Source organism: Rana temporaria, chromosome 4 (genome assembly GCF_905171775.1).
Source record: "Rana temporaria chromosome 4, aRanTem1.1, whole genome shotgun sequence".
NCBI lineage: Eukaryota > Metazoa > Chordata > Amphibia > Anura > Ranidae > Rana > Rana temporaria.
The window spans coordinates 297146365-297160611 of record NC_053492.1 but is presented as its reverse complement, the minus strand read 5'-3'; the positions used below and the strand labels follow the sequence as shown (position 1 = coordinate 297160611).

General features: G+C 42.4%; 1 protein-coding gene across 1 annotated transcript in view; it reads right to left on the bottom strand.

Moving 5' to 3' along the window:
- Positions 1 to 2409: 2409 nt before the first annotated feature.
- LOC120937346 (vacuolar protein 8-like) overlaps positions 2410 to 14247 on the bottom strand; it is a gene marked incomplete in the record, with an annotated part of 68156 nt that continues 56318 nt past the window's right edge. Inside the window, 2 exon segments of the mRNA XM_040350493.1 lie at positions 2410 to 2974; positions 13064 to 13189. Coding sequence (XP_040206427.1) covers positions 2838 to 2974; positions 13064 to 13189 — 263 coding nt within the window.

Below are 14247 nucleotides of genomic sequence, written 5' to 3'. Positions count from 1 at the left end.
AGGTTTGCACACATCTCGGGAGGGATTTTGCCCCTCTCCTCTTTGCAGATCCTCTCCAAGTCATTAAGGTTTCGAAGCTGAAGTTTGGTAACTTGAACCTTCAGCTCCCTCCACATATTTTCTATGAGATTAAGGTCTTCAGATTGGTTAGGCCACTCCAGGACCTTTTTAATGTGCTTCCTCTTGAGCCCCTCTTTTGTTGCCTTGGCTGTATGTTTTGGGCCATTGTCACGCTAGAATACCCATCCATGACCCCTTTTCAATGCCCTGGCTAAGGAAAGGAGGTTCTCACACAAGATTTGACCGTACATGGCCCTGTCCATCGTCCCTTTGATGTGGTGAAGTTGCCCTGTCCCCTTAGCAGAAACAAACTAAAAAATTAAACTGTTAGTAATGCGGGACTGTAAATAACCATTTATCAGGTGACTATCATTACTGCTAGATAAAACTGTGCCCATCAATTGCAGCCTCCCTGTGCCCGTCACAGTAGGCCAATCACATCCACATTTCAAGTAAAATAAAACCACTTAACATAAGGTACCCTCATTGGAGCCCCCTTTTACAACACGGGGTACCCATCAGCATCCCCCTATAAATCAGATGTCCCCATCAGAGTCCCCCTTTACGGGGACATGTCCCTCCTCGTACTCACAGCTCTTACACAAGTTGCTGGTCTTCCACCTTTGTACAGGCCGAGATGAGTCAGAGAAACAGAAAGTGAAGGCACAGGACCCGCCAATCGCTATCCACAGCATGGAACAATGCTAGAGGGCGTGTTCAGGGCACAGAGCTCAGCGCCCAAGGACTTTCTAAAGGAAGCCAATGGCGCTTCTTGTTTGCTATCAAATGATTGCAAACATGTCATGGTTCCCATAGTAGCTATAAGTCCTGCACATACTTTTTTTTTTTCCCGTTCAGTGATTGCAGCACATCATGCATCCCATACACCGGACCACTGGTGGAGAGATTTGAAATCTGATTGCTTCTGTGGACAGCTGTCTTTATACAGGTAACAAGCTGCGATTAGCAGCACTCTTAAAGGGAATGCTCCTAATCTCAGCTTGTTACCCATATATAAGACCAGCAGGGAGCCAGAAATCTTGCTGATTGATTAGATCAAATATTTATTTATTCACTCATTAATGTGCAACTCAACTTTTTTGAAATGCATTTTTCTTTTTGTCCCACAGTGGGAGGAGGGACAGTTCTGCAGGGCGGAACTACCCAAGGTTAACAAACGGGTGATTGGCTGCTAGGACCATACTTTTATTCTAGTAGCCAATCACCTGTGTTAACCTTGGTTAGCTCCACCCTCTATCCAGAACTGTGCCACCTCCCTCCCTCCCTGCAACTCTTGCCTGACACTCTGTGCTTCCCTCCGATCTGTCTGTGTAAGGTAGGACAGTGAGGGGTGAAGTTAAAAGCCAACAACTGACTGGGGGGGAAGATGCTGAGGATTGCAATGATGGGGGAGGCCGAGGACATCAAAGTGGGGGAGCGGAGGATGTTAAATTGGGGGGGAGACAAGGACCGTCGTAGGGGCAGAGGACAGTACTGTTAAAGGGGGTGGATGTTTAAGTGTGAGGACATTACTGTGGAAGGAGTGGTGGGGGATGATGTAAAGGGGGAGTTGAGGACACTCCTCAAGAAGGAATCTTGATGAGAAGGGGACTATGATGTGCGCTGGGGACGCTGATATAAGAAGGGTTCAGATCTGTATATGTTACACTATCCACAAGAAACAGAGAAATAAGTCCTTTACATTGTAGCAATGTGCAATTTCTTCAGTGTTGTCAAATGACAAAATATTTACAAAAATGGGAGGCGTGTACTCACTTTTGTAAGATACTTTAAACCAGGAATCTTCAAATTATGGCCCTCCAGTTGTTGAACTAAAATTCCCATCATGCTTAGTCATGTCAGTCTTACAATGCCTCATGGGATGCGTAGTTCTGCAACAGCTGGAGAGCTGTAGTTTCCTGCTTTAAACCCTCACCTATATCCAGTGACATGAACAGCCAGAGATAAAACAAATCTCCCTACATAAGTTTTACATGTATATCTGCAATCATCTTTTATTATGGAGTTAAAAATGTGCTCTTCGTATTAGATTCTCTCTTACTGGTTAACACTGCAGTGAAGCCTAAGCAAACAGCCAAGACAGCTGCTTGGAGGAAAGGCAGGCGCGCGCAGTGACAGTGGTGGGAAAATATTTTGCCACCTATTTCATTTTCTGTAATTCCTCCTATTATCTGTCTGTGTTAAGTTTGAAGTGCAGCAGGTGGTAACAGGGCCTCTTCAAGCATGTATGTGTTCTTCTGGCACACCAATTCAAATCCCAATGCTTCCTTTTAGAGATTACATTGTTTGAAAATGCAGGGTAAAAAAAAATACAGCATTCCATTTGAATTAATATTTAACGGCTTATATTTTTATATGTCCACCAGTGCACAACAGGACCAAACCAATACATATTTTTACAATACATTAACAAATCAAAATGAATAAAACTGGTAAAAAACACAAAATAACATAAAACCTATCACTAAAAAGGTATGCTTCAGTTAACACATACAGGTATAATAAATAAGGAAGAAATGTGATGTATGTGGAAGATGCTGTCCAAAGGATCAGGGTTTAACTTCTGCAGGTATGTTGCCAATGCCTTTTATTAGGAGGATGCACTGACAAGAATTACAGAATAAAAAGACCACATCACAAATTATCTTCCTTGGCTGGAAAGTAAAACACTACATAAAAACAGTCAGTGGGGATAAATGTGTCTGCCCCACAAGCCGAGAAGACCATGTAAACATTTGATATGGTCTGTAGACCAATCATTCATTTAAGCTTAAACTGTCTGTGTGACTGATGGCCAATCGGAGCAAAGTCTGAGTCTCCTCTGTTTGCTGCCGCACTTGCTCAAGCTGTTCCTTCAGTGGACTTTGACTGATCGCCATTGAAAACTCTGCATCTGAAATGAAAAAACAGTGGTTGGTTAACTTTATTTGTAACCTTATGTGAGAAGAGAATAAGAAAAACAGTCAAAAATGGTGTGGTCAATGCTAGCGTATTGCTTCAACTTTTTTGGTCCATTCAGCTGTACTGGCTTGAGGTTCTAAGATACAATGCATCCGGAAAGTATTCACAGCGCTTCACCTTTTACACATGTTGTTATGTTGCAGTCTTATTCCAAAATGGCTAAAGTTGTTATTTTCTTAAATTCTAAAAACAATACCCAATAATTACAACATGATAGAAGTTTATTTAGAATAAACTTGCAAAGATTTCAAACAAAGAAAAACCATACACATAAGTATTCACAGCCTTTGCCATGACACTCAATTGAGCTCAGGTGCATCCTGTTTCCACTGATTATCCTTGAGATGTTTCTACAACTTGGAGACCACTTGTGGTCAATTCAGTTGATTGGACATGATCTGGAAAGGCACACACACCTATCTATATAAGGTTCCACAGTTAAAACTGCATGTCAAAGCACAAATCAAGCCATGAAGCCCAAAAAAATGTCTGTAGACCTCAGAGACCAGATGTACTGAGGCACAGAAACATTTCTGCAGCATTGAAGGTCTCAATGAGCAAAATGCTCTCCATCATCCATAAATGGAAGAAATTTGGAACCAACAGAACTCTTCCTAGAGCGGGTTGCCTGAAGAAACTGAGTGATTGGGGGAGAAGGGCCTTAGTCAGGGAGGTGACCAAGAAGCCAATGGTCACTCTGACAGAGCTCCAGCATTTCTCTGTGGAGCAAGGAGAACCTTCCAGAAGAACTACTATCTCTACAGCACTCCACCAATCGGGCTTGTATGGTAAAGTGGCTAGATAGATGACACTTCTCAGTTAAGGCATGAGAGAGTGGGTAACCGCTCAAAGAGAACCAGGTAATCTGATTCCTGTGGTCCGAGCCAAGGGTGCAGGCAGTGCAATCAAAATGCAGGTTAGGATGAAGGAAAAAAGCTGGGACAGCCGCACTCCAAAAAAAGCTATGAAGAAGAACTAAGGCATAGTGCGAAACGTCAGCTTTTCTTTTGTTGTGCTGTTTTTTGCTGTGGCATGTATTTTGTGATTTTTAATTAAAGGAGGAGTTTTTTTTGGAGTGCGGCTGTCCCAGCTTTTTTCCCTCTCAGTTAAGGCACATGACAGCCTGCCTGGAGTTTGCCAAAAAGGCACCCGAAGGACTCTGACCATGAGAAACAAAATTCTCTGGTCTGATGAAAAAAATATTGAACTCTTGCCATGGCAAGTGTCAAGTCTAGGGTAAAGGTTCATCTTCTAACAGGACAACGACCCTAAGCAGACAGCCAAGATAACAAAGGTGTGGCTACAGGACAACTCTGTGAATGTCCTCGAGTGGCCCAGCCTTGAACCTGATTGAACATCACCGGGGGAGATCCGAAAATGGCTGTGCACTGATGCTCCCCATCCAACCCGATGGAGCTTGAGATGCCCTGCAAAGATGGATGGGAGAAACTGCCCAAAAATTGGTGTGCCAGACTTGTAGCATCATACTCAAAAAAATACTCAAAAAGACTTGAGCCTGTATTTGATGGCAAAGTTGCTTCAACAAAGTATTGAGCAAATGCTGTGAATTCCTATATGCATAGGATTTTTTTTTTTTTTACAGTTTTTCTCCATTGTTTTGGCTCATTTCTTGAAACAGAAATGACATTCTCAAAACAAGGACAAATCTCCAAACCACTTGGCAATTGTTTACAACTGAATTGACTTTCTCATTCATTTCATCAAATTGCAAATGTCTCAATACATCTTTCAAATGATTTAGTACAAGTAGCCTACATTTAGCACAATTTCCAAGTGAACAGATCTTGTTGATCTAAACTGATTGTCAATTCTCAGTCTAATGGTTGTTCTCTCCAAAACGTGTCAGCGTCATTTCACTGTTTAAGTTTATGCACAATAGTCTGTTCAATTGTCAAAATTATTCAGGAACATAATACCATGAATACCATATATGAATCTCTTGGAACATTTGATAAAATTATTACAGCATGTGACAGTTGGGTGCAACTAGAACTTGACTAACGAAGGAGAAGTTGGAGATGGTCTCAGATGACCAATCAAACGGTATGTTTAGTTACCTGAGAGGGCTGTCCATGAATGTGAATGCTGCCAAACATTATATATATATATTATATATAGCTTGACCATGCAGGACCAGTACAATTTCTGAACATGGAGGCACCTGGCCAAGTAAATGAACAATGGCAACTGTCTGCTCGAGGAGGAGTAAGGGTGCGTGGTGGTGGAATAGGGGGAAGAAGCTGAGGAGCACAAAGACACCATGCTATCCCTGATGAAATTCGGGCCACAATTATAGGACCATGTCATAAAAACCATGGCCTCACAATGGCGAAGGCAGGTCACCGAGTGCAGCTTAATAAGCCTCGCTCTACAGTCTCCTCCATCATCCAAACCTTTCACAGGGAAAACAGGTATGTAGTCAGTCAATGATGGAATTATATAATGTATAGGACAGGACACTGTGCATAGGCAACAAATATGTTTATTTACTCATTTATGTGCGTGTGTGTGTGATAGGCCTACAGTATCTTACCTCAGTGGGATGTTGCGTATGATACCAACAATGACAAGAAAAATATTGTAGAAAATAAACTATGGAATAGTTTATTTTCTACAATATTGATTATACAGTTTACAGTAGTATTCCAGTCACTGTGCAGTGATGCATTAGAATTGTGGTAAAGATACTGTAAGTAAAACAACAATACGATTACATTGGTAACTCATTCTGTACGGAATACATAAGGTATAAATTACGAATGGAGTGTTGTCCTTTGAATTCTATGTCTAGGATTGGACGACAACCTGGAACGGGTGGCCAAGGGAAAACTTCTCAATGAACAACAAGAACAAGAGCTCTGTAACATGGTGATTGCAAATAATGCCATCAGATCTAGATAGATTCGCAATGCAATCCTACAAGACAATGCCATATTTCAAAATGTCAACTCTGTAAGCATCTCCACAATAGACCGCATATTGAAGCAGCATCAGATGACAATGAAGCAAATTTACAGGGTACAATTTGAGAGGAACTCTGACAGAGTGAAAGAGCTGCGGTACCAGTATGTACATGTAAGTCAATCACTGGTTGTCCATCAAGATAACTTTTTTACAATTACCGTAAGCAGTGGTTCCCAAAATGTATTGGTTTCAGTACCCACTTTACCCGATTTCTGAATCCAGGTATGAAAGTATTTGATTTACATATCTGATTTACAAACATTTTGCCTAAAAACTGTGGCTTACTGTATGATGCAATTATCATTATAATCCTTATTTTGAAGAATATAACATACAATACAGTAAGAAAGGGTCAAAGAGCTGCAATTACAGTAGTGCCTCCCATGTAATTCTATCTAATACTGTGGGTTTTACTGTAACATTTCAGTAAGTCTAGTCGTTAATTTTTCCCCTCCCCTTTCTGGTCAAATACCCCCTGTAGTACCTCTGCATAGGGTGCATGTACCCCAGGTTTGGAACCACTGGAATACTGGCCAGTAGTACATTGAACTTGTGTAGAACATAGAAGATTCTTATGTAACTGTAGTGTATGACTGATTTGATGTTTCATTTTTTTACTCTATTGTAAAGAATAATGGCATTGGAAGGAAACAAGACTTCTCACATACTTGTGTATGTGGAGGAGGCTGGCTTCAACCTGGCCAAGGGCTGAAGACGTGGCCGTAATTTTATTGGCCACCAGGCCACAGTGGATGTCCCAGGCCAGCGAGGGGGCACTATAACTATGTGAGCTGCCATTTCTGAGAAGGGTGTGGCCACTCACATCCCCAGTCTTGGCCCATATAATACACAGAAGCTCCTTATCTTCTTGGACCGCCTTCATTTGGATTAGATCCCTGAAAATGAGAGGTCTCGTAGGGCCTCACTTACCACAATATATAATTGTATGGGACAATGTGAATTTCCACCGTGGTCCACTTATCAGGGCCTGGTTCACTGCTCATCCAAGGATGGATATGGTGTTCCTACCACCTTACTCTCCTTTCCTCAATCCTATTGAGGAGTTTTTCTCCACTTGGAGGTGGAGAGTGTATGAGCATCGGGCTCAATATCAGAGGTCCCTGCTCCATGCAATGGACACTCCTGTGAGGATATTACAGGAGATCAGTGTAGGGGATGGTTGCGACATGCACGCCGTTTCTTCCCTCATTGCATCGCAAGGGAGGATATATGCTGCGATGTTGACGAGAATCTGTGGCCAGACAGCAGCGTGTGGATGGGCAGGAGGGTGAGGACAGCGACCAGTGAAGAGATGTTACAGTAGTTGTGAAACTCCAGCTTTATTTACAGCATTGTAGGCTTAATGTTATTTTCCTTGTTACATTTTCTTTTTACTCTGATGTATGGAAGTTACTTTGTGTGTGAATGATAATGGTTACAATACTGTAATGTAATTGTTCCTGGGCAGTATGAGAGCACTGTGTGATGTCAAACCTTGGAGGCTACTCTTACCCTAAAATCTTTCCTTTTTTTCAGTTTTATACACAATTGTATTCCGTTAGCTAGACAAAAACTGTACAGTAACCATTGTCAATGAAGGACTGGGCTAAGACTGAAAGGTGGACATGAGGGATATTTCAATGGTCCTCTGCCGTAGAGACAAAACATCTAAACATTTTGACTTGCGGTGCTTACACAATGCCAAAGGAACTAAGCATTTTGGGGGCACTGACTATTTGAATGAGAAAGTAATTTCGTTTTGACACATGAGTGAACTGTTTTGGCAAAGATATGAGATTTTGAAGGTGAACCATGGTGTTGTGCCGAACCATCCAGGTTATTTTGGCAAAAGTACCAAGAGAGCTGAGAACGTCCGGTCTGTATCAAGAAATGAACCAAGGCAATTGAGAAGAATCTTTGCCATTTTGGGGGCACCGACTCTTTATATGGCAAAGGAATATGGTTTTGAAGCATGAGTGAACAGTTTTGGGAGAGATATGAGCTTTTGCGCGTGAGTTACAGGGTTTGTGCTGAACTGTAAGACTGTTGTGCCAAATTATCTTAGAGTTTTGAGAATGTCATTTCTGTTTCAAGAAATGAGCCAAAACAACGGAGAAAAATAAATTTGCAAAGATGTCAAACAATCTGTTTTCAAGTTGACATTATGGGGTATTTGTCGATTTTTTTTAGAAGAATTCCTGTAATTCATTTTGGAATAAGGTTGTAAGATAAGGTGAAAAAGGTAAATACCGTATTTTCCGGCGTATAAGACGACCCGGCGTATAAGACGACCCCCTAATTTTCCATGAAAATTTTTGGTTTTGGGATATACTCACTGTATAAGACTACCCCCTTCTTACTGTCTTTCTGGAAGCTGAGGGGTAGCCAGAACCGCTGACAGAAACAGTCTTTTTCAAATCTCACTGTGCCATTACATTCCTCACTGTGCCATTACATTACATTACATGCCCCCACATTGCCACTGTGCCATTACATGCCCCCACATTGCCACTGTGCCATTACATGCCCCCCACATTGCCATCACTTGCCCCCACTGTGCCTGTACTTGTTGCCCCCAGTGCAATAACACTCACTTTTTTCCCCAGTGGTGACAGTCCCCCATGCTGCGATCGCGAGCGTGTATTGATTTCAAAGCCGCGCCTTCACTGCAGAGTGTTCTGTGATAGGAGGAACAAAAATCTTCCCAGCAGCGCCTCTGTTATGTTTTCCGCCTATCACGGACGTCTTCTCATCTCGTCCGAGGATGAGAAGGCATCTGTGATAGGAGGAACAAAGAACAGAGGCGCTGCTGGGAAGATTTTTGTTCGTCCTATCACAGAACACTCTGCAGTGAAGGCGCGGCTTTGAAATCAATACACGCTCGCGATCGCAGCATGGGGGACTGTCACCACTGGGGAAAAAAGTGAGTACTTAGCGTATACCCGGCGTATAAGACGACCCCCGACTTTGGATGCATTTTTTTGCATCCAGAAAGTCGTCTTATACGCCGGAAAATACGGTACTTTCTGGATGCACTGTATGTCAGTGCTCCAATTTTCTGTTCACTTAACCACTTGCTTACTGGACTCATATACCCCCTTCCTGCCCAGGCCAAATTTCAGCTTCAGGCAATGCGTCGCTTTAACTGACAATTGCGCGGTCGTGCGATGTGGCTCCCAAGCAAAATGAATGTCCTTTTTTTCCCCACAAATAGAGCTTTCTTTTGGTGATATTTGATCACCTCTGTGGTTTTTATTTTTTGCGCTATAACCAAAAAAAGAGCGACAATTTTGAAAAGAAAAAAAAACACTATTTTAAACTTTTTGTTATGATAAACATCCCAATTTAAAAAAAAAATACATTTTTTTTTTTTCTCAGTTTAGGCCAATACTTATTCTTCTACATATTTTGGTGAGAGAAAAAAAAAAAAAAATCGCAATAAGTGTCTGGTTTGCGCAAAAGTTATAGCGCCTACAAAATAGGGGACAGAAATATATATATTTTTTTACGAGTAATGGCAGCGATCTGCAATTTTTATTGGGACTGTGACATTATGGCGGACACATCGGACACATTTTTGAACCATTCACATAGCGATCAGTGCTATAAATATGCACTAATTACTGTAAAAATGTGACTGGCAGGGAGGGGGTTAAAACTAGGGCGAGGAAGGGGTTAAATGTGTGCCTTGCATAGTGTTTTTAATTGTGGGGGAAGGGGATTGACTGGGGGAGGTGACCGATCTGTGTCCCTATGTACAAGATCACAGCATCGGTTCCCCGACAGGACGTGGATCTGTGTGTTTACACACACAGATCCACGTCCTTGTCTGTGCAAAGGCAATCGCAGCCGCGAGGCACGCGCATCGGCACTGCAATGATGCAGCGGGGGTGCGGGCTCCCCAGTGGCCGGAGGACGTCTATAGACGTCCTCCCGGCAATTGAGAGCCACCTTGTGGCCGTCTTTTGCCTATAGCCGCGATACCAAGTGGTTAACTACTTGCCCACCAGCCGCCGCAGTTATACAGCGGCAGGTCAGCTCCCCTGCGCGAGAGCACGTAGCTCTACGTCACCTTGCGAAGCAGCCACTAGGGGCGCGTGCCCGGCGGGTGTGATCACCGCCGGGCACCCGCGATTGCTCGTAAACACACAGCTCCCAGTCCTGTCAGGGGGAAAAATGCCTGACCGTTTGTTCATACAATACAGTGATCAGTCATTTCCCCTAGTGAGTCCACGCCCCCCTACAGTTACAACACACCCAGGGAACATATTTAACTCCTTCCCCGCCCAAAAATGCCAATGGTCCCATAAATGTGTCAAAAGTGTCCGAAGTATCCGCCATAATGTCGCAGTACCGAAAAAAAAAAAAAAACGCTGATCGCCGCTATTACAAGTAAAAAAATAAATAAAAAATATATATTAATAAAAATGCCATAAAACGACCCCCTATTTTGTAAACACTATAACTTTTGCGCAAACCAAACGTTTATTGCGATTTTTTTTTACGAAAAATATGTAGAAGAATACGTATCAGCCTAAACTGAGGAAAAAAAATGTTTATACATTTTTGGGGGATATTTATTATAGCAATAAATATAAAAAAAATTCAAAATTGTCGCTTTATTTTTATTTATAGCGCAAAAACTAAAAACCGCAGAGGTAATCAAATACCACCAAAAGCAAGCTCTGTTTGTGGGAAAAGGGACGCCAATTTTGTTTGGGAGCCACGTCTCACGACCGCGCAATTGTCAGTTAAAGCGACGCAGTGCCGAATCGCAAAAAGTGCTCTGGTCTTTGATCAGCAATATGGTCTGGGGGTTAAGTGGTTAATGAAGCCAAAATGCCTCAATAACAGAAGGTCACTGAAGCACTGGTTGGGCTGGATGCTAAAGAACCCAATTTCCTTTCCATTGCTTCCCTCTGCCTGAGAAAAGACAGACCTAAAGCCACAAGCTCAATGTATACAGTATCTCACAAAAGTGAGTACACCCCTCACTTTTGTAAATATTTTGTTATATCTTCATGTGACAACGCTGAAGAAATGCCACTTTGCTACAATGTAAAGTAGTGAGTGTACAGTTGAACAACAGTGAAAATGTGCTGTCCCCTCAAAATAACTCACCACACAGCCATTATTATCTTAATTGCTGCCAACAAAAGTGAGTACACCCCCAAGTCAAAATGTCCAAATTGGGATAAAAGTGTCAATATTTTGTGTGGCCACCATTATCTTCCAGCACTGCCTTAACCCTCTTAGGCATGGAGTTCACAAGTTGCCACTGGCATCCTCTTCTACTCCTCCACGACAACATCACAGAGGTGGTGGATGTTGGAGACCTTGTGATCCTTCACCTTCCATTTGAGGATGTCCCACATATGCTCAATAGAGAGGGGATCATGCTCTGCTTCAGTATGTCACAGTACATGTTGGCATTCACGTTTCCCTCAATGAACAGTAGCTCCCCAGTGCCGACAGCACTCATGCAGCCCCAGACCATGACACTCCCACCACCTTGCTTGACTGTAGGCAAGACACACTTGTCTTTGTACTCTCACCTGGTTGCCGCCATACACGCTTGACACCATCTGACCCAAATAAGTTTATCTTGGTCTCAGCAAACCACAGGACATGGTTCCAGTAATCCATCTCCGTAGTCTGCTTGGCTTAAGCAAACTGTTTGCGAGCTTTCTTGAGAGGCTTCGTTTTGGGATGACAGCCATGCAGGCCAATTTGATGCAGTGTATGGTCTGAGCACTGACAGGCTGACCCCCTTCCACCTCTGCAGCAATGCTGGCAGCACTCTACGGCTATTACCCAAATGCAACCTCAGGATATGACGTTGAGCACATGCACTCAACGTCTTTCTCTACCATGGTGAGGCCTGTTCTGAGTGGAACCTGTCCTGTTAAACCGCTGTATAGTTTTGGCCTCATGCTGCATCTCAGTTTCAGGGTCTTGGCAATCTTCTTGTAGCCTAGGTAATCTTTATGTATAGCATCATTTATTTTATTTTTTTCCAGGTCCTTAGAGTGCTTTGCCATGAGGTGCCATGTTTAACTTCCAGTGACCAGTAAGAGAAAGTGAGAGCGATAACACCAAATTTAACACACCTGCTCCCCATTCACACCCGACATGACTGTGTGTTGAGTTATTTTGAGAGGACAGCAAATTTACACTGTTATACAAGCCGTACACTCACTACTTTACATTGTAGCAAAGTGTAATTTCTTCAGTGTTGTCACATGAAAAGATGTAATAAAATATTTACAAAAATGTGAGGGGTGTACTCACTTTTGTGAAATACTGTACTTCTGTAAAGTATGTAGTGTTGTGTTTAACAGGCTGCTTGTAATTTGAACTGAAGCTTTGTGCAGACTTCTGAAAAATCTGGTCAGCCATTTACAATAGGTTACATTTCTAGGGCACTCGCTGAGACATCTGCCTATGCAATGTGGGCACTTCCTAGTGGCTGTCCAGCAGCAAGGTGGTTGCCCGTACCTGTGACCCAGACAGCCGATATATATAAAATTATATTTTACAAGGTGACACAAAAAATAAAATGCACAATGGGTGGAAGGGGAGTTGGGGTTTTTTTTGCCCAGAGATAGGCTGTAAAAAATATGCCTTGTAATCAATAATTTTTAATAAAAGCTAAGCCTCTTTCTGCCCTATTCACACCGCCATAAAAAAAAAAAAAAAAAAAAGAATTCACAACTGTTTTGTTATCATTTTTGGCTGGCTGCATGGTTTTCAATAGAGGCATTCACACAGGTGTGTAGGTATTCACTGCCTTCAGATCTGCAACACAAAGTTCAAAAACCTGTGTGTTGTGTTGCATTGTCCAGGGGAAGTATAAGCTTTGGGCAAGTCCACTTAAAAGATTGGTTTGTGGGCAATTGAAATTTTAATACAAAAAAAAAAATCCAGTCTCAGGGCAGGAACCCCCCTCCTGCCCATGTATGAAAAATATGTAAACACCAGGTATCTGAAAATCCTGCTTTAAAAAATATATATCTATATTGCTCTCTATCTGTACCTTCACTTAACAAGCACAGGGTGGCAATTCCCATCTGCTGGAACTTCATCTCTGGGTGACTGAGAAAACTCATGAGGTAGTCTTCAACATCCTTCATTAAAGGTTTTAAATATGGAGCAATTCTCCCTGTAAGAAAACAAGCACATGCATCGATAATGAATCAAGTCCTTATTTTTATTTGTCATCTATAGACAAAAACAGACACAGATCTTCAGGATATATCACAGTGGGTTCCAAATAAAGAAATTGGCAAGTAGGGAAGCCAACAATGTGAGAGGTATGCCGACAGATATTTGTGTGGATATCTCCTGCAAGAACTGGAAGGAGAGAGCCTGAGGAGCCGATTGGTAAAGCAGAAGGGCCCGGTTCTAGCTGGAGACTTCCCAAAACTCGGTGACAGTGGAGGCATTGCCAGACAGGAACAGCCAAAGGACCTGCAATTTGCCCAGGCCTGCTCTATATCTAGATCTATATATTTAAAAAAAAATAAAAAAAAATGAAAGAAAAAAGGTATTTCATCCCCTTCTGATTTTGTACATTTGCTCACTGACAAAGAAATAATCAGTCTAATTTTACATTGTTACATAGGTTGAAAAAGACATAAGTTCAGCTAGCTCAACCAAAAAAAATACAAATCAGATACCCACAGTTGCTCCAGAGCAGGGGTCTCCAAACTTTTCAAACAAAGGGCCACTTTATTGCCCTTCAGACTTTAGGAGGGCCGGATTGTGGCCAGCAGGGGAAGAAAATGTCACGGGCCCAGCATCAGTGAGAACAAATATGGCCTCAGGGTTGGTGGTCAATAGGAGGAGGAGTATTCCCCTATTAGTAGGAGGAACAGTATCCCTTTATTGGTATCGTGAATGATATAGTTGCCCCATTGTTGGGGTCAGTGGGAGGAATTGTGCCCCAAGGGCTGGATAAAGGCTAGCAAAGGGCCACATCTGGCCCCTGGGCCGCAGTATGGAGACCCCCTGCTCCAGAGGATGGCAAAAAAAAAAAAACAGCAAAACATGCTCCAATTTGCTACAGCAGGGGAACAAAATGCTTCCCGATGCCCCAAGAGGCAAATTGGATTTTCCCAGGATCAACTTTACCTATAAAAAGTTAGTACCCAGTACTAACATATTATATACATTTAGGAAAGAATCCAGGGCTTTCCTAAAGTAAATCTACTGAGTTTG